We start from the raw sequence: 21,168 nt of genomic DNA, 5'->3' as shown, positions 1-21,168 counted from the left end.
AGGGATTAGGTCAGATCCTGAGAGCCGTTAATGGGCTCCTGGGTAATAATAGTAGGTCTAGGCTAAGGACAAATGGGGAAAGAGAGAGAGAGAGAGAATGGAAGTTGGTGGGAGCAGAGAAGAAAGGGGAAATGACCCAGTGCATTTCATGGAGAATGAGCGCATAGCCAGCACCATCGCATGTCTCGTGCACAAACCAGACAGGCTGTGGTCATCACCCCAGTCCATGTGTTGTTTAAAGGCTTTCCCTTCCCCACTTAAACATGGGGTTTCAGGAATTAATGTTGACCCACTTTATTTTAGTTGAGCTTCCAGATGCTTTCTCTTGCTGTGTAGCAGGCCAGCGTGATATGGGCTTGGTTCTGTGTCATCTTCTGTGAACCTTTACTTCTTCTTCTTCATTTTTTTTTTTTTTTTAAATTTTTAAACCTTTACTTCTTAATAATAAATCCTTCTTCCTCTTTCTTTTCCTTTCTTTCTAGTAAGACAAAGTTGTGGCTAATATGTTTTCATGGCTGTTTTACTATTGAAATAATACATAAATTTTCTATCACAGATCAACCAGTTTAGCAGAAAGTATAAAATCAATGAATCTTCAGCCAGAAGAAGATGACATTCCATGGGAAGCCTTGAGAGACAACAGAGACTTAAATGTTTTCTTCAGCTGGGATCCAAAAGACAGGTAACTGGAATTAAACCCCAAGTATTTATTTTTGAAGAATTGGGATGAATCTAAGAGTTAAAAAAAAAATCTCTTTTTTATACAAATAAAATAACATGGTTGTTGTAGGAATAGAAGGCATAGGTAAGCCAAATGAAGAAAATGAATCTCACTCCTATGTTGGATTGCTGGCTAATCTAAAAATTAGATTTTCCTTCATAGCATACATGAAAAGAGATTCCAGATGGATTAAAGAACTCCTTAGGAGTTCTACAAGAAAATTAAAAAAAGATTTTTTGTTTTGTTTTGTTTTGTTTGAGAGAATGGGGGCGGGGGGAGCAGAGGGAGAGGGAGGGAGTGAATCCTGAGCAGGCTTCACACCCAGTGCAGAGCCTGATGTGGGGCTCAATTTCAAGATCATGACCTGAGCTGAAATCAAGAGTCAGACATTTAATTGACCATGTCATCCAGGTGCCCCTAGAAAATATTTTTAAATGGTTAGGGAAAGCCTTTCTTAGCATTACATCAAACCTGGAAATACAAAGGATTTGGTCTCTGTAAATATTAGCCTTCTATATAGAAGTAAATTTGTTAAGTTCTAAAGGTATGTGGTAGATTGGTAATTTTCTTCGTATACATTAATACCTTTCACATGAAGAACTTTTTTTTTTAAAAGATTTTATTTATTTGACAGAGATCATAAGTAGGCAGAGAAGCAGGCAGAGAGAGAGGGGGAAGCAGGCTCCCCACCGAGCAGAGACCCCCATGTGGGGCTCGATCCCAGGACCCTGAGATCATGACCTGAGCTGAAGGCAGAGGCTTTAACCCACTGAGCCATCCAGGTGCCCCAAAGGGAGAACTTTTAATAAACCAGTAAGAAGAAGATAACTAAAAAACAAATTGGACTTAAGAAATTCAAAGAGATGCACCTTATAGTGATAAAGATTTTTTTTTTAACTGTTGGACAAAGATAAAAAAGATTAATACTTGTGGTCAGCAAGGTTGTGGGGGTAAAGGTGGTTGTGCATTGACATGAAGATATAACTTTTTATAATCTTCCTATAGAGAATTTTGGTAATCTGTATTAAGATTGAAAATTCCAGGGGTGCCTGGCTGGCTCAGTGGGTTAAGCCTCTGCTTTCAGCTCAGGTCATGATCTCAGAGTCCTGGGATCAAGTGCTGCATCAGGCTCTCTGCTCAGTGGGGAGTCTGCTTACCCCCTCTCTCAACCTGCCTCTCTGCCTACTTGTGATCTCTCTCTCTCAAATAAATAAATAAAATCTTTAGGAAAAAAAAAGATTGAAAATTCCATGTCCCACTTAATTCAGCAGATCACTTCTAGGAAGTACAACCAAAGGCAGTAGGAGCACAAACGTGCAGAGATAAGTATATGAGGTAGTTCTGAATAGACGTTTGATCCTTGAACAGTGTGGTGTTGGGGTGCTGACCCCCTTGTACAATCAGAAATCCAGGTGTAACTTTTAACTCCCCAGAAACTTAACTGCTGATAGTGTATTATCGACTGGAAGCCTTGCCTATGACATGAACAGTTGACCAGCACATATTTTGTATGTCATGTATATTATATCCTGTATTCTTATAATAAAGTAAGCTAGAGGAAGAAAATGTTATTAAGAAAATTATAAGGGTGGCCGCCTGGGTGGCTCAGTGGGTTAAAGCCTCTGCCTTAAAGCCTGGGTGGCTCAGTGGGTTAAAGCCTCTGCCTTCAGCTCAGGTCATGATCCCGGAGGCCTAGGGATTGAGACCCACATAAGGCTTTCTGCTCCGCAGGGAGCCTGCTTCCTCCTCTCTCTCTGCCTGCCTCTCTGCCTACTTGTGATCTCTGTCTGATAAATAAATAAAATCTAAAAAAAAAAAATTATAAGGAGGAAAAAATACATTTACAATACTGTACTGCATTTACCCAAAAAAAAAAAAAAAAAAAAAAATCTGTGTAAGTGGACCCATGCAGTTCAAATCAATGTTGTTCAGATGTCAAGTGCACTGTGATTTGGGGATTGCCAAGATTGTATTCAGTGTTTTGCTAGGAATCGTAAGATTTAACCTGTAGTTGTCTTCACAGCTAAGGTTTATTATAACAGAAGGAGAAATGACAGGATCAGCAAGGGAAAAAGATACAGAATCTGGACAACTCCATGCACAGACTTCCAGTGCTCTCTCCCTTCTGTGTTTCTTAGCAGCAAAAAATGTAGTGATGTGTGTGCAGCATTTCTGCCCAGGGAAGCCCATTTGAGATTTGGTGCCCCAGGTTTTTTTTTTTTTTTTTTTTTTAAGATTTTTATTTATTTATTTAACAGACAGATATCACAAGTAGGCAGAGAGGCAGGCAGGTGGGGGGTGGGGCGGGAAGCAGGCTCCCTGCTCAGCAGAGAGCCTGATGCGGGGCTCCATCCCAAGACCCTGAGATCATGACCTGAGCTGAAGGCAGAGGCTTAACTCAACTGAGCCACCCAGGTGCCCCTAGTGCCCCAGGTTTTTACCAGCTGGTTATGTAGGTACCCTCTGTCTATCATGTGTCAACATTCCAGACTCCCAGAAGGAAAGCAGGTGTTCACAATAGACCATATGGTTTGTACAAACAGCCTAGGTATAGTGAGTCACTCTTATCATTTAGGGAATGGTTGGAGTGCCAAGTTCCTAGACATTAGCTAATGGTCAGCCTTGCAAGCTGGCCCTTCTAAAGATAATAGCCCCAGGCTTGCTATGGTAACTCTTTTCTATAGACTGTCAAAAAAGTATAAATATCATGAACCCATTTTATTTGTTTAAAATATGTCAAATTATATAAATATCTTTAGTTGCAGTTTTGTTCATCTGTATTGTAAGAGTGAAAGAATTGATACCAAGCTTGTTAATATTGCAGGTATTTGGTTATTAGGGTACATTTTTCTATTTTTCAGTTTTCTGTCATTTAAAATTTTTATATTGTGTATTTTGTTGAAAATGCATGATATAAAAATTTTCAACAACATTTTCAGCAAAATACATGATAACGTATTTTGTTGTTATCAGAAATCTCACTGAAGCGGCAAATTGACGTGTTAGGTAGGTTATCATTCCCCATTTTATTAATCCTGAATTGGGACTTGGGTGATTAGGTTTATGCGAGATCATTCGGCTAGGAGATGAGTGCCGGGATCATTCAATGGCATCTTGACTGATCGAAGTAAAGCTTGAAAGATGTAAAGGCAACACATTGAATAAAATGGATCGTTTGGGGATATTTCTTTTTAAGGGATGTTTCTGAAGAACATAAGAAACTTTCCTTGGAGGAAGAGACCATGTGGTTAAGAATCCGTTCCTTAACATTGAGGCTGATTAGTGGACTTCCAAGTCTGAACCACCCCATGGAGCCAAGGAACTCAGAAAAGACCACTGAGAATGGCGTGTCCTCCCGGATTGATATTCTTCGTTTACTCCTTCAACAGCTGGAGGTGGCCCTGGAGATGGGAAAGCGATTCATTGAGAAGGAAGTTCAGGTATCATCAATATGTGTTCACCATCAAAGCTGCAGGAACCCATGACTGTCTTTAAAACTAGGAATTTGGTGGGTGAATAGTAAAGAACAGTATTTTGTCCTAGTTTATGGCACCTGTAGGAAAAAAAACCTGACTTTGTAGACTTGGGAATTACAGAGGCTCCCTCACTATCCAAATTGGAGAGCGAGGAAAAGCAAAGTAGCTTTATTTGTAATGGTATATTTTTAGTAGTCAACAAACTAATACAAGGTTTCTATTTTCACCATAATGATTCAGTTGTTAGTTTAGTTAGTGAATTGCAACTTAATTGCTGAAAGAGACTTTTAACCAGTAGTTATAGTCTGCTGTTTTCTTGTTCTATATAAATTTAGATGGATTTAAAGGACATTACTTTTTCCCCCTTTTTTCCAGTATCCTTTCCTTGGTCCTGTACCTACCAGAATGGCTGGATTCTTTAGTTCTGGCTGTTCTCAGTGTCAGACCAGTTCTTTTTATCTTGTTAGTGATATTTATGAGCTGGACACCAGTGGTTTAGGTAAGTGTACATTTGCATGAGTGTATTTACTAGGCCTTTGTCTTTGAAAACTTAGTAAATGTAACAGTTCACATATTTGGACAGATTGGGAGGAGATGGAAGCTGTTCTGGAAGTGTCTAGTTTAATATCAAAGAAGGTACATTCATAGATTACGAAGTAATGTTTTAGAAATTTAAGTCTTCTCTATTTAAAATCACTTGTTATGTCCAAAAGTTGAAAAAAATCCTTAATTTGTTGAAGTATTACTGGATTTCAGATTGAATTCTTTACTAAACTTTGTGGAAACGAGTTTTTTCCTAACTTTGTGAGAATCACACATATTCCATTAATCCCCATCATCCCCCAATCATAAGGTTTGTGGTTTCTGTCGTTGAGAGTATTTGAAGCACATGGATTTTAAGTCTTCTTAGAGAATTTTAGGTATTACTTTTGAGAGAAAGGTAGTTAATGCCTCTCTTTGTCTTTTCCTTTCTTTTATCTTTTTCTTTGTCTCTCAGTAATGGAATTTGATGCCTTTGCGTCTTAAGAGTAAAGAAAATGTCCTTGTTCATGATTTGCTTGCAGGTGTTGATCTTAATTCTTTTTCTCCCTAAAAAAATTAATTGTTTTTTTGTTTTTGTTTTTGTTTTTCAATTTTAGAGGATACAGTGGAGATCCAGGAGAGAGTAGAGAATAGTCTTAAGTCTTTACTAGAACAACTAAAAGGTAAGCATTCTGACTGTGGAGTCCCATATTTTATTGTCTGACAGGAATTCATTTTTTAGCAGAAATTGCAAGAGTTGCAAACAACAACTTGAAAATAATAATGCATACTTTTGGTATTTTGAAAGACTTGTTTTTAACTTTAAGAAGTGTTGATTACAAAAGTAGTAGACAGCCTACTGTAAAACAGTTAACAAGTAGGTGTGGTCTTTCTTTCATTCCCAGCCCTATTTCCCCAGAGGGAAATAAATACTTTTACTTATAAGATAAGTAACACATTTGGGGTCTGTACTCCTAGATGCCCCCTAAACAGTCTTATATGTGTATGTGGAAATACATAGTAGTGATTTATTTTTTTAAACACATGAGAAGGTTATAATACATACTTTTTATTTTAATGTTTTGTTGTCTTGAACATTTATCATGTCAGTTACTTATAATAATCCACATTATTAGAGCAATGTACTGTTTATTTATGTATGCCTCATGGAGTACATAATATGTTATGTACTTGAGTTATTTATGACTATTTATAATAATGCTGAAATGAACATTTTGGGACATAAGTGGGTACTCATTTGAACATTTCCTTGGGGTTAAATTCCTGGAAATGGAATTGTTCGGTATAAAAGTACATAAATGCATTTCAAATCTATAAGGGTCTTTCTTTTAAAGAGCCTAAATGGTCTTTTAATTTATTGCCCAACTGAATAATGATAATTAAAAGACAAAGATTGTGCAAATAAAACATGGTATTTATTATGAAGGTGAATTTCTATCATGCACCTTAGTCTTTTAGTCCATAATGGCCCACATTCTTTTAAATCATTCATTTGGAGTCTTAATTTTATTGTGGCAGTGGCCTATTTGTGGAAAGGCTAGCTGGTTTTTAAACTCTAGAATATATAATTTATAAGGTCACCTTTTATATTTTGAAGGCAACAGAGCAATAGTTACATGGCTTTTTAAAGAGCTGAAAATAGGGGCTCATGGCTGGCTCAGTTGGTAGAGCCTGCAACTCTTGATCTTGGGGTCATAATTTTGAGCCCTGCCTTGGGGATAGAAACTACTTAAAAATAAAGTCATTTTTTTAAAAAAAAGGTGAAAATAGATACCTTTGTTGTTTGGTTCACTGTGGGGGGAAAAACTTTCTGGATTAATCTTTTTATATTTGCTTATTGTGCATCGTATTCCTAAAAATATCATTGAAACAAAAACTGAACAAAACAATAAAATACTTTCCTGTTTTCAGATGTCTTCAGTAGATGTAAAGGTGACCTCTTAGAAGTTAAAGATGGTAATTTGAAAACACGACCTGCTCTTTTAGAGAACCTAGTCTTCTTTGTTGAGGTATGTCTTTGTTCTTTTCCTGAGAAACTCAGTTTTCCTTTATTGAGTGAAGGATTAATTTTTAAAAAATAAACAGGTAATAGGCACCTTACACCTGTAATTTAATCCTCCACCCCCACCTTTTGTTAAGTGAAAAGCAATTTAAGTCATTTTTGAATGAGCTCCTTCCAAGCATACCAAGAAGGTTTTGTTCATAATGACTAAAACTTGCAGTTTGCTTTACCAATCTCTAAAAATTCCTCAGATTCACTCCAAATCTGTCTGTTCTCTGTTCACTTTCCTTTTTGACTCCACTTCTATGTATTTTAAGTTAATTCCACCAGCTTTTTATTTATTATTATTATTATTTCACCATGAATGATTTTTCAATTTTTATTAACATATATTACTTGTTTCAGGAGTACAGTTCTGTGATTCATCAGTCTTACATAATACACAGCGCTTACCACAACACATACCCTCCCCAGTGTCCATCACCCAGCCACCCCAACCACCAGTTTTTTAAATTTGTTGTTGCTAGTCATTAATTAACTAAGATTCTGCATTATAAAGGAGAATCTGGGCACAGATTTAGCAAAACTTTCTCTTTTTTAACCAGAGGGAAAAGGAGGATTGCAAACACTCATAATCCGTTATCTTATTTTCATCACGTTTGTTTACTTTTCTCTTCCTCCTAGTCTGTTCTGGTGATTGGCACAGTATAAGTGTCTAAGACTGAGCAAATCAGTAATAATTGCATGGGTATGTCCATGCACTCTGTAACAGAGAAGAAGCATGGTATAAACACCTTACTTAAAGGAGGGAAACGGGGCGCCTGGGTGGCTCAGTGGGTTAAGCCGCTGCCTTCGGCTCAGGTCATGATCTCAGGGTCCTGGGATCGAGTCCCGCATCGGGCTCTCTGCTCCGCGGGGAGCCTGCTTCTTCCTCTCTCTCTGCCTGCCTCTCTGCCTACTTGTGATCTCTGTCTGTCAAATAAATAAATAAAATCTTAAAAAAAAAAAAAAAAAAAAGGAGGGAAACGTGCTGACCAAGGAGAATTCTCTGTTTTTTGCATTTTTTGTTTTTCTTTCTTTCTTTTTTCTTTTTTTTTTCTTTTTTAAAGAGAGCATGAGTGCTTTGGGGGTGGGGCAGAAGGAGAAAAAGAACCTTTTTTTTTGTCTAAAGATTTTATTTGTTTATTTGAGAGTGCACGGGAGGTGCAGAGGGAAAGGGAAAAGCAGACTCTGTGCTGAGCGCAGAGCCTGATTTGGTGCTTGATCCCGTGCCCCCCTCTGTTTAAGATTTGTAGGGGAGGTACTATCTTACTGGGCTGGGAGGTGGGTGGGGAGAGGCATATTGTAAAGAACCTTTGGATTCCAGGCATAGGAATTTGGACCTCTCTTTGAGTGAAAGGATTACTTCCTGCAAGGGAGTGAAAGGAAACTGGACCAAATGTAGGATGGCTTTAGGGCTAGGAGAGCTAGAAGGGAGGATAAAGATTGAAGCAATCGTAGTATTTCTAGTATTTTGAGCAGTATTCAGATGAAGGTCTTCTGGATCTGTGTGGTAATTGTAGAAAGTAATCTAATCTCTCTAATCTGTAGTGGAGAGCTAGAGGAGAATTTGAAAGGATTTGCGTGAACTGTCAGCAAGGATTGTTCAATCCATAACCCTTAACTGTTCCTGATAGATGTCTTGAATATAATCCTTATTGATGAATTTGCAATTTTTCCTCTTTTAGACTATTTCTATTATCCTTTGGGTGTCCAGTTACTGTGAGAGTGTCCTGCGACCATACAAATTAAATTTACAGAAAAAGAAAAAGAAGAAAAAAGAAACCAGCATCATCATGGTAATAACAGAGAAAATATAACTTGGCTGCATGCTGCTGTTTCTTTTCACTGTTTTACTGCATATTGTAAGAGACCTTAGAATCCTCCCCAGCTTGTTTTTGTTTTTAAATTACACACCTATAGAAAAGCAAAAATGCTCCATCCACTTTGTTCCCATTGAACTGAACTGAGACATTTTTTCAAGGAGCCCTGCCTGGTTCTTTTATGGGGAGTGGCATTTCAAAACCAAGATGTAGATGTTAGGTGTACTGATTGTTGATGAGGTTTCAAGTTTATGTTAGTGGAAAGAGGAAATGTATTTACACATGTAAACACACAGAATAATTAATTCTTACTGATACCTCCAGTTTTAGTCCAACACTACCGTGTTCTCTCTTCTTTTCCTTCTCTCATTCCAGTTTATAGTTTCCCCCCATGCCACCCCCAGAGTTTGAACACTGGTTCCCTATAGCATCAATGTATTTATTTCACTTGTTTTACAAGAAATACTAAACAGTTTTGGAATTACCTTATTATATCATTTGCATTAGTAGTTTCAGTAAGCCACTAAATAAAGTTCAAATTTTTTTGCGGTTGTTCTTTGTCCTTAGAATATGTACCAGTGGATACAGAGAGTTAAGTACTCTGTAAAAACACTGGAATTAAAAATAAATTATATTATTAGAATGGCATAAATAAGATTCATTTATTTTTCTTTGTCTTCAATTTTGGAGTGTCCGCCCATCTATTGATTTAATTTTCGAATGTGTAAAACATAAACATAATTTGTGTACTTTTCATGAGGAAAGTTATTTAGGGTTCATTCTGCACAGGACGTGCTGTTTTTTTAATGTTTGAATTTGTCCTATCATTATAAATGGGAGAGTGTTCTTCACTGTAGCAACATATAGTGACCATTGTCATTTGAAAATGTTAATGGTTTTAGTGGTAATATTGACTTCCTGCATAATTCAGTAACAATTCAGGAATTCTTTAGATTTGACACTGCTTTGCTGGATGTTTCATTCGTTCAGAAACAAAGGGTAGTTATATTTGGATGAGGGGCTAAGTGAAGGAACCTTCTCTCCTCTTCTTTCAAGATAATTTAACAGATCATGAGTGTAAAATTTGAAAGTGTAGGTAAAATTTTCTCTGTTAATCTCTTCTAATGAAAGCCCATGTACCTAGAACATTTCGAAGAGCTTATTGGCATTTGGATTTTGGGGCTGGGGTGGTGGTGGTGGATTGTAGTTACTGCTTTTTTAATTTCTAAAACTGAGAACAGCTTTCCTGTTTTCTTGATCATCAAAGTAACCTAAAGATGTGAATCAAGTGAAGATCGCTCATAGTCCCACCAGCCAGTGATCACCACTGCAAACAAACCAGAATTATACTCTGTATCAGAAACTTGTCTGTTTGTGTTTTCATTTAACAGGGTACCTTAGACACCTCTTCTGGAGATACATGGATGTATCTCATTACTTTTTTTTTTTTTTTTAAGATTTTATTTATTCAAGGGAGAGAGAATGAGATAAAGTGCATAAACTTGCTTTACTAACTGATTGGACAGGTTTCTTGCATTTGTCTGATTTTTAAATTGTGTCACATGTTGCTGCGATTTCTTTGATATATTTTCTGTTCACATCTTTTTTTTCTTTTTCAAGATTTTTATTTATTTATTTGACAGAGAGAGAGATCACAAGTAGGCAGAGAAGCAGGTAGAGAGAGAGGAGGAAGCAGGCTCCTTGCTGAGCAGAGAGCCCAATGCAGGGCTCAATCCCAGGACCCTGAGATCATGACCTGAGCTGAAGGCAGAGGATTTAACTCACTGAGGCACCCAGGCGCCCCTTCTGTTCATATCTTTGCCCAAGTTTCCTGTTGTGGTAGTAATATTTTTCCTAATGATATATTTTAAGCTGTTGGGTTCTTAATTTAATAATGTTATTAATTCTATATCCCTAATGATGCAATTTTTTCCAGTTTTTCATTTATCTTTTAACTTGAGTAATTTTTTTGGTCAACATAGTAATTAAGAAAAAATTTTTTTAATGGTTCTTAGTTTGGTGTAATGTTTAGAAAGTCCTTTTCAATTTATTACACAAGCCATTAACTAAATTTTCTTCTGGTGCTTTGGTGGATTTTTTAAACTTAGGTATTTACTCTGGAATTTATTTTGGTACTTACTTTTTATTTTGTTTATTTTTTAAAAAGATTTCGCTCCCTGGTTGGGTCACTTGGTTAAGTATTCAACTCTTGGTTTCAGCTCAAGTCATGATATCACGGGTTATTGTGCTTTGTGCTCTTTAGAGAGTCGGCTCGAGATTTTCTCCCTCTGCCCTTATCCCTGCTGATGTGCTTGTGCTCTCTCTCTCTTTCTCTCAAATAAATAAATGTTTTTTAAAAATTATTTTTAAGTCATCCCTACACCCAAGGTGGGCATCCCTACACCCAACTCAAGACCACAAGCCCCAAGGTCAAGAGTTGCATGCTCTACTGACTGAGCCAGTCAGGTGCTCCTGTTTTATAATTTCAGATGTCTCGCAAGTTATCTCAGTACCATTCATCCACTGGAAACCATTGTTTTGAGATGCTACCATTTAAATTCCCTTATACTCTTTGGTTTATCTTGGGACTTGTTTTCTTTCACTTTTTATCAGTTCACTTATATACCAGTACTGTCTGGATTTCATGTAGCTTTATAATATACCCTCATATATATGAGGGCAAATTCCCCTTAACTACTTTTTTTCAGAATTTTTGTGACTGTTGTTACCCATTATTTTTTCTGTTGGAACTTAGAAAACTCTATTTCTGTTATTAATATTAGAGGAAATCTCAAAGACATATAGAGAAGAAAAACTTTGGTTCCTCTCATCTTCTTTAGTGTTCCAGAAGATTCTTAGCCTGAAGTTGAGTAATGACCACCTAAGATATTTTCTCTTGGTTTTTCCATCTCCAGTTCCCCAGAGTGAATAAGCCCCATTTTTAAAAAATGCTTGTCATTGTTGGTGAGTTAAGCATTATTGGTACCAATTAAATTTACCTTGGTTTGAGAGACTGTCTTAATATCCAAAACTGTATCCATCCTGGTTACTATTAATAGCATTAAGTAACTGTAGCATGATGTTAATATAGCTTATGAGATGTAAGCAAAGGAAGTATGTTTGATAATCTTTCATCTTTTTAAAAATCTTTTTTCCAGCCACCTGTCTTTACCAGTTTCCAAGACTATGTTACTGGGCTTCAGACTTTAATTTCCAACGTTGTGGATCATATTAAAGGGCTTGAAACACATCTAATTGCACTTAAACTTGAAGAACTTATTTTAGAAGATACTTCTCTCTCACTGGTAAGGGACTGTAGGTGATCACCAATAAGTTATTTGTAGATACTCAAGAGTTCCTCACTTTATCACTAGGATAAGTTAATTTCAGTTCATCGTCTGCTCCGTGTAGAACTTGTGACTGGAAGGTGCCTGGTAGCAGTTTTTTGTTGTGTCATTGGTGGTGGTGAGTCCCCTCTGCCTTCGCTTTTCCCCACCCCATACCTGCTTTCTGAACATTTTTGGGGTTGTTCCTTTGCTGTGAATACTGATGACTAGTTAATGAGGAGTACAGTTAGAACTGTCCCTGTTGTGAGCACCAGAGGAAACCAGCCATTGAGATCCAGGGATAGTCTCCTTGAGTGAAAAGTTACCTGCTGCTGGGTTTGCTGGTTTTTTTGCCACCCGAGCAGTTATCAGCTGAAAAAGAGATGCTGGACACCATAAATAATTATGTCAGTAATAATTAGGCTGGAGAGTAAGCCAGTCAAAAGGGGGAATGGAGCCAAGCATGGAATCAAGGGTACCACTCAATCAGACTTCTCTTGGTAATTATTATAGGCTAGTTTCTTTCTTTTTTTTTTTTTAGATTTTATTTATTTCTTTGACAGACAGATCACAAGTAGGCAGAGAGGCAGGCGGAGAGAGAGGAGGAAGCAGGGTCCCTGCTGAGCAGAGAGCCCTGTGTGGGCCTCGATCCCAGGACCCTGGGATCATGACCTGAGCTGAAGGCAGAGGCTTTAACCCACTGAGCCACACAGGCGCCCCTATAGGCTAGTTTCTTAAAAATTTATTAGCAAAATCGTTATAAAGTCTTGCCTTTAAGATATGTATTCTTCTAAAAAATGAACTAAGGGGCGCCTGAGTGGCTCAGTGGGTTAAAGCCTCTGCCTTGGGCTCAGGTCATGATCTCAGGGTCTTGGGATCGAGCCCCCCATCGGGCTCTCTGCTCAGCAGGGAGCCTGCTTCCCCCCCCGCCGCACCTGCCTGCCTCTCTGCCTACTTGTGATCTCTGTCAAAAAAATAAATAAAATCTTAAAAAAAAAAGACCTAAGTAAACTTTCAGTCTGAAATGATTGAAGATTTAATGGTGTCAAGTGAGTTAACATTCATCAGTCCTAGTTGGTCTAGTGATGAAACTTCAGTTGTGAGGGAGTGCTCCCTTGAGTAGTTCATCTGACCTGAGCCTCTGCTAGCGAGGGAGCTCATCCACTAATGAGAGCAGCCATCATTTCTAGCCCCATATCTTCCCCAGGGAGGAGAGGGAATGGAATATTGCTTGGCACACCAGCATTAAAAGATTATAAGTCCTTCTTCTGTAATGCTTCAACACATTAGAGCTATTAACAAGGGGCTTACTGTGGGAAGAGGCTCAGAGCCTTAAATAACATTTCCAAAGACTGGTTAAAGAAAGCAGATGTGTTCAGAGGTGAAACTAGAAGTTTGGTTTTAAATAGTTAAGCTGTCTTTCCTATATATACATTAGAATGAACGTAGACTTCCGTGGTAAGTAGGACTAATTGATGGATTAATTCTTTAGTATTTTTGTTTTATTTATTTACTCTTTTTTCAACCTTTACAATGTATTGTGTTTTTTTTTTTTTTTTTTTAATTTATTTATTTGACAGAGAGATCACAAATAGGCAGAGAGGCAGGCAGAGAAGCAGGCTCCCTGCTGAGCAGAGAGCCCGATGTGGGGCTCGATCCCAGGACCCTGAGATCATGACCTGAGCCGAAGGCAGAGGCTTTAACCCACTAAGCCACCCAGGCGCCCCTACAGTATATTGTTTTAAAAAGTAAAATAAGTATATGGTAAAAAAATGTGGCATAAATAAAGACTATATAGTGAAATGTCTTCCTCCCATCATAACACATTTCCTAGTTCCATTTCCAAGAAGGAACCTTTGTTGTTCATAGTTTCTTGTACAATCTTCCTGAGTTCAATAACCCAGCTACGAGCATATGTTTCTTTTCCTTCCTCACAACCTTTTACTTTTAAACACGAATGATAGCATACTATACATTGGTGGGGTTTTTTGGACTGTCTAGATTATTACATGTGAGTACTTATGTACCTTAGTCTTCTCAATGCTTCTGTAGTGTTTCGCTCTTTCTTTACACACAAAATGTATGTTTAAGAGAATTAGAAAATAGAAATTAGCAGCTCTCATTTCTCAGCCCCAGATAAGTTCCAGTCTCATCATCCAGAACTATTCCCACCTCTTCCCCTTCTATATTCCTAGAACACATTTGTATCTGCCACTAGCCTTTATGCTTCCGGGCACTTGGGAAGCCAGTAAAGGCCTAGTAATTGAATCCTTGAGAAATAGGTATATCTAGCTAGGATTCTGGCCTTCTACCTCCTACTTGCGCACCATTCTGAAAGAAGGGATACTTGATCGTCCATTTGGAACACTTATTCACATATGGAGAAATATGGTAATTAGTGGCAGATTTTGAGCAATTCAACTTTTTAGGATAAACCCAAACTTACTCTCTGGTCCAAACTCTTTTCCCCTTTCCTGAATACTGTAAAACAATAAAAACTTAAAATTATAGTATCTATTAAAAAAAAAAATCTTAGGGGTGCCTAGGTGGCTGTCAGTTAAGCGTCTGCCTTTGGCTCAGGTCATGATCCCAGGGTCCTAGGATTGAGCCCATGTTGGGCTTTCCGCTCAACAGGGAGCCTGGTTCTTCTCCCTCTGCCTGTCACTCCTTCTGCTTATGCTCCCTCGCTCTCTCTCCCTCTGACAAAATCTTAAAAAAAAATCTTAAAGATCACAAACTTGAATGAATGTCACATTGCTTCATGTCACTTGCTTCATTGGGCTTTGCTGGGTATTTGGGTTGTTAATTTTTAGATAAATATAAATATATTGAGCTTGCTGTTCTGGGTAAATGCTCATAAAATACAGTGGTCAAAAGACCTGGCTGTAGGGGCGCCTGGGTGGCTCAGTTGGTTAAGCGGCTGCCTTTAGCTCAGGTCATGATCCCAGGGTCCTGGGATTGAGCCCTGCATCAGGCTCCCTGCTTAGTGGGAAGCCTGCTTCTCCCTCTCCCACTCTACTGCTTGTGTTCCCTGTCTTGTTGTGTCTCTCTCTATGTCAAATAAATAAATAAAAATTTATTAAAAAAAAAAAAAAAAAAGACCTGCCTGTAACTGGAAAATAGTATGGCCATTTGCTCAGAAAGCTGAAAATAAAGCTATCCTAACCCCCAGCAATTGCACTACTGGGTATTTATCCAAAGGATACAAACACAGTGATCTGAAGGAGCACCAGCACCCCAGTGTTTATATCAGTAATGTCCACAATAGCCAAACTATGGAAAGAGCCCAGATGTCCATCAAGAGATGAATGGATAAGAAAGAGGTGGTATAGCTATATAATGGAATACTACTCAGCCATCAAAAATTGAAATCTTGCCATTTGCAACTATGTGGTTGGAACTAGAGGTATTAATGCTAAATGAAATAAGTCAGTCAGAGAAAGGCGATTATATAATCTCACTCATATGTGGAATTTAAGAAACAAAACAGAGGACCATAGGGGAAGTGAGGGAAAAATAAAACAAGACAAAATTAGAGAGGGAGACAAACCATAGGAGGCTCTTTTTTTTTTTTTTAAAGATTTTATTTATTTATTTGTCAGAGAGAGAGAGGGAGAGAGAGCAAGCACAGGCAGACAGAATGGCAGGCAGAGGCAGAGGGAGAAGCAGGCTCCCTGATGAGCAAGGAGCCCGATGTGGGACTCGATCCCAGGACGCCGGGATCATGACCCGAGCCAAAGGCAGCTGCTTAACTAACTGAGCCACCCAGGCGTCCCCATAGGAGGCTCTTAATCATAGGAAACAAACTAAGGGTTGCTGGAGGGGAGGTGGGTGGGAGAGTAGGGTAGGTGGTGGTAGACATTAACGGAGGGGCCGTGATGCAATGAGCACTGGGTGTTATATAAGACATGATCACTGAACTCTACCTCTGAAACTAATAATACACTATATGTTAATTTGAAAAAAAAAAAAGACACGGCTGTAGAGAGATGCATACAAATTAATTTGGAGATATGATAGAGGCACAAAAACTGAGCAAGTCAGAAAGAGTCTTACCAGAGAGGTGGCATTTAAGGATTAATAAGTTTTCAGTAGGTGGACCAGAATGGATGAAAGGAATCCAAAGCAGAAAGAGGCAGACAAAAGCTGGAGGCAGAAAGGTGAATTGTGTGGGGACATCGTAAGTCAGTTGGCAGAGCTGGAGCACATGGTATGTAGGAAGGACTGTCCAGTACAAAGATGACAGGCATAGTAGCCTGCTATTGCGGGTTGTATGGTTGTTGTTAAAGGATCTGTGTCTTCTGATGTGAGGAATAAGATTTCTCACTTTGAGTATTTGTTCTGAAGGTTATCTTTAACCTTGGGGTACTGTGGATTTTTCAAGACTTAACTCTGTCCTCATTATTTTTTTTTTTTTTTAAGGTTTTATTTATTTGGGCACCTGGGTGGCTCTGTCAGATGAGCATCTGCTTTCAGCTTAGGTCATGATCTCAGGGTCCTAGGATCGAGCCTTGCATTGGGCTCCCTGCTCAGTGGGGAGTCTGCTTCTCCCTCTGCCTCTGCCTGCTGCTTCCCCTGCTTGTGCTCGCTTGCTCTATCAAATAAATAAAAAAGATTTTATTTATTTGAGAGAGCATGAGCAAAGGGGAGGAAGAGAGGGAGAGGCAAACTCCCCACTGAGCAGGAAGCCTGGCTTGGGGCTCAGTCCCAGGACCCTAGATCATGACCTGAGCTGAAGGCAGACACTTAACTGACTGAGCCACCCAGGTGTCCCTATTTTTTTTTTTTTTTTTAAGATTTATTTATTTGAGAGCGGGTAAGCATGTGTGCGAGTTGCGGGGAGGGGCAGAGGGAGAGAATCTCAAGCAGATTCCCCGCAGAGTCTAACACAGGGCTCCATCTCACAATTCTGAGATCATGACTTGAGCTGAAACCAAGAGTCAGATGCTTAACAGACTGACCCACCCTGGTATCTCATCCTCATCTTTGACCTGGGAAGTCACTTAACCTTTCTAGGCCTCAGTTTCTTTATCTGTATCTGTATTAAACTCTTTTATAGTTTTATAGTGAGGATTACATAAAACAGTTATGGAGGGGTATGGGAGGATGGGGTATTTAATTGCCTATTTTTTATTGAAGTCGTAATACCTGTAATATACTGAGCAGTACCAACTACCAAATGTAGGATCCATATAGTGCTGGCTGCTTTGTCTTTCGGGTGGAAAATATTTTTTTCTTCAATTTCCACTAGGTTTACTTCTTTTTTCTTTCCTTCCTTCCTTTCTAAACTTGAAATACTATGCATAAGTGCTACCACCTCCAGTCATAGTCCATTTTCCTCTTATCTGGATGTATCCACTGAAACTGGTGTGTGCCAAGAATTTTTTTTTTTTTTTAAGATTTTACTTATTTATTTAATATTTTACTTACTGAGAGAGAGAGCATGGTGGAGGGGGTCAGAGGGAGAAGCAGACTCCCTGCAAAGCAGGGATCCCAATGCAGGATTTGATCCTGGGACTCCAGGATCATGACCTGAGCTGAAGGCAGTTGCTTAACCAACTGAGCCATCCAGGCGCCCCAAGCCAAGACCTTTTATGTTAATTTAAAATGTACTGTAATAACTGCTCTGTTTTTGAAAGTAAATGATACACTCTGTTTTACACTGAAACTTAGCTTGCTTTTCCGCTTAACCTTATATTCATGAGATTTGTTCAGGCTAATGCTGTTCTTTTAAACAACTGTATGGTATTTGGCATATGAATGGATCATAGCCATTGGATATTGTAGGTTGTTTATATACACTTACTTTTACTGCAGTCCTGAATGAAGTGTATTTTACATACCTTCTCTACTAATGCACGTGTACTTCCAAGATAGACAAGGTCTCAAGATAATACTGTTTGGCCATAAGGTCTGCTTCCCTGGTTTCTTCAGGGCTTTGCAATACTGCCAACTTCATGTAACCCTGACCAGTTCTCAGCCAGCCTCCTTTCGATGTTTGAACACTCCATCCCTTTATTTTTTGTAGTCTGTATTACAAGTCAAGTATATAGCACATATTTGAGGAAGTCTAGGAAAGCTTTGTTATTTTTTAGCTGTTTGGTCTCTGGAACCCATGGTCTTTGTCAGTATGGAGAGACACTTATCAATATTGTAACCAGAAAAGTTAGCAAAGGTAAAAGGTAAATTTGATGCCTTTAAGAAGTGGCTCTGATAATGTCCAAATTAATAATTTCTACTTTTGTTTTATGATGAAATAATCAGAAATCTTAATTTTTCTATTTTGTACAGCTCATAACAAAATAGTAGTGATTTTATATCCAGACTTCTTAGTAATAATTTTCTACCTTTTTTTTTTTTTTTTTTTTAAGATTTTATCTATTTATTTGGCAGAGAGAGAGCGCAAGAGCAGTAACACAAGCAGGGGGAGTGGGAGAGAGAGAGGCAGGCTTCCTGCAGAACAGGGAGTCTGATGCGGGGCTCAATCCCAGGACCCTGGGATCATGACCTGAGCAGAAAGCAGATGCTTAATGACTGAGCCACCCAGGCGCCCCTCTACCTTTTTTTCTGGATGAACATTAATAATCAGAAATCTCAGTTTTTTGATTTTGTATAACTTAAAACAGAGTACTGGTGAAAGAATTGAAATAATGACGCTAAAGCAATAGGGTGTCAGTGAAAATCACATGGAGAAATACCCATCTGTGATGAGCTTTAAGCCTTCTTTGCGTTTTATGAAATTGAAAATGACCCATTGTATTCTGATGGAGCTTGCTGTGAGAACAAAGGTAATGGTAGTTTTTATTTCCGTGAGAGGAACTATAATCTATCTGAGGGAATGCTTTCAGACCAAGACTGCTAATTCTTATCTTCTTTGTAGGAAGAGAGAAAATTTTCAAAGACTGTGCAAGGGAAGGTGCAGAGCAGTTATCTACACTCACTTCTGGAAATCGGAGAGCTGCTGAAAAAAAGACTGGAGACCACAAAGAAACTAAAAATTTAAGGAAGTGGGAACCACAGGCACCAGTGACTCTACACCAGAAAATGATATCATCTTCCCAGGCAAAAGCTCCATCTGGTTGACCATCATTTTAATCCAGAACTTCCTCATAAAATGCATGAAGGACTTTGATTGTGAATTAATTTTTTAGGTATTAAATGTATACAATTGATTAAATTATTGTATATAAATCAGAAGCAGGACCCTTATCTGGGTTTGACCACTTTTTATACATGTTCATATGCATATGGCAGCCACAAGAGAACCCCACTTTTCTTCTTTCTTCCCATCACCAGACACATCTGGTGGGTGGGTGGGGGTCCTATAAAAGCAGCAATAGAAGTTAAGCATAAAGCATTGACCTCAGAGCCGCTGAATGGCCCTACCATTATCATAGTGGGTGTTTGGTCTGGTCCTTGAGCCTTAGGAAGCAGAAAGCAGAAGTAGGGGGACCATGACTGGGAGCAGGCCCTCTTTCCACATTAGTTCAGTTTTGAGGCTTCCTCAGCTGCTTGGCTCCCACAGAACCCAAAGCAGGTACCCAAAGGGCCTCAGATGAAATTTGGCATAAGCACCTGTCACTGAAGAGCGCCACTCAGATGACCATAGGCACTCAGTGTTTGGCTTAATAGTCTAATAGCCAAGAAATCCCCATCCTAGCTCCTCTGAGAGTTAAATCACAGATAGGCTTGTGTTAACTTACACCATATGGAAGGGAAAGCAGTGCAGACCACTTATGAGCCTGCTAAGGACTAGCTTGCTGTCTTTCATCCATCTTTGGGAAAGATGGGAATCACTGTTTTAAAGAGACGTGTACATAATTTATGCAGGCAAGTCTGATACCAATGTCATTGGTTTTGTGAGATATATATATATGTATATGCTTTTACATATATATTTTTCAAGCACACAAACACGTGTGTGTGTGTGTGTGTTTGTGTGCTTGAAAATAAAGATTTAATACTTTAGTGTTTTTTAAGTGGGGGGTTTGGGGAGAAAGGAAGGAATGTATATTATGGACTTAACTTAGGTTTTAAGTTTTACGCTGGCAAAAGAAATGTTATCCATTGGGTTTGATGTTTGGTCTGCTTTCTTCAAACTTGAGAATTACACCAGGATGGTGTTTACATTGTTCGCTTGGAGCTCCCTATGACTATAGCTTCAGAGGTTGATCTGACAGAAAAGATAACATTGCTCTTGAAAATGTTAAACAGTTTATACAATTGCTTTGATACCTTTTTGTGTTTGAATCTGTGCTTCTGTTTTTAGTTTTTGTTACTCAAACACCATTAAAGTTAGTAATTCTGTAAGAGCAAAGATACGACTTTGATGAGAAAATTCAAGTATCTGATGGAGGGTTGATTGGTCTTAAAGACCTTACAGTTCCTTTTCTACTCACTTCTCCAGTGAAATGTGATACTTTTTTCTTTTAAAAGGAAACAAGAGAGAGCTTGGAAAATCTCTGTATGCAAAACAATTGCATTTTGTCCCTTTATCGTGACTTTCTTAGATTCACAGTTTGATAGGGTGATTAGTAACTGTGCTTGAACTTCCAAGGAAAATTTTAAGAAAATTACTACATTATCTGTTCAAAATAAGACTTGCTGGAAATCCTAGTCCATCAAGTAATTCCAAGAAGTTATTTTTTAGTGTAAGTTTGTATCCAGAGCCATCATACCCCGTCTGAAAAGGAAAAACTGCCTTGAACAAGATGAATTGAAAATTCTAATTGATTCCAAATCTAATTTAATGACAACATAATTTCATAAGAATATTGCCTATTTAGATGGAACTTGGTGTGTGTATGAGGGTGGGGGTATGTGTGTATGGCATGTGTTCTTGAAATGATGTTTCTTTGAATATCCAAAAATATTGTACATAGAAATGCTCTATGAAACAAGTCTTCAGCTGACCATGGTCAATCTAGCATATGTGTGCTCAGTGAGCTGGCTTTGGTCCTCAGGGACAGTGCTTGACTCCAGTGGTCTACCTAACTAGTCTTTTGCCTAGGGACACCCAGGACCTCTCCTGGTTTTAGTGACAAATAATGTTAGGACGAGGTTATGCTTCCTTTGTTACTTGCTGACTTTCCTACTAAATGTAGCATTTCAATTAGATCCAACCTCTTACATTTTGGGATAATTGTAAAAAGAATGAAATTATGCAGAGATGCCCAATATCTTTTATTGATCTGTTCTTTTGGAAACTGTTATGCACTATAAATTGTGTACAGTTTAA

At 38.4% G+C, this 21,168-nt stretch overlaps 1 protein-coding gene across 1 annotated transcript in view; it reads left to right on the top strand.

Moving 5' to 3' along the window:
* LOC111156487 (N(alpha)-acetyltransferase 25, NatB auxiliary subunit) overlaps positions 1–21,168 on the top strand; it is a 69,440-nt gene extending 48,272 nt beyond the window's left edge. The window contains exons 17-24 of the mRNA XM_022517419.1: positions 557–682; positions 3,918–4,161; positions 4,573–4,696; positions 5,337–5,402; positions 6,652–6,749; positions 8,470–8,580; positions 11,763–11,909; positions 18,811–21,168. Coding sequence (XP_022373127.1) covers positions 557–682; positions 3,918–4,161; positions 4,573–4,696; positions 5,337–5,402; positions 6,652–6,749; positions 8,470–8,580; positions 11,763–11,909; positions 18,811–18,933 — 1,039 coding nt within the window. The 3' untranslated portion in view covers positions 18,934–21,168. The remainder of the gene's footprint in view (positions 1–556; positions 683–3,917; positions 4,162–4,572; positions 4,697–5,336; positions 5,403–6,651; positions 6,750–8,469; positions 8,581–11,762; positions 11,910–18,810) is intronic.

This window comes from Enhydra lutris, unplaced genomic scaffold (genome assembly GCF_002288905.1).
Source record: "Enhydra lutris kenyoni isolate GAN:26980312 unplaced genomic scaffold, ASM228890v2 scaffoldscaffold46, whole genome shotgun sequence".
Classification (NCBI taxonomy): domain Eukaryota; kingdom Metazoa; phylum Chordata; class Mammalia; order Carnivora; family Mustelidae; genus Enhydra; species Enhydra lutris.
Note: the sequence above shows the minus strand (reverse complement) of the source record. Positions and strands in the feature narration are given on the sequence as shown.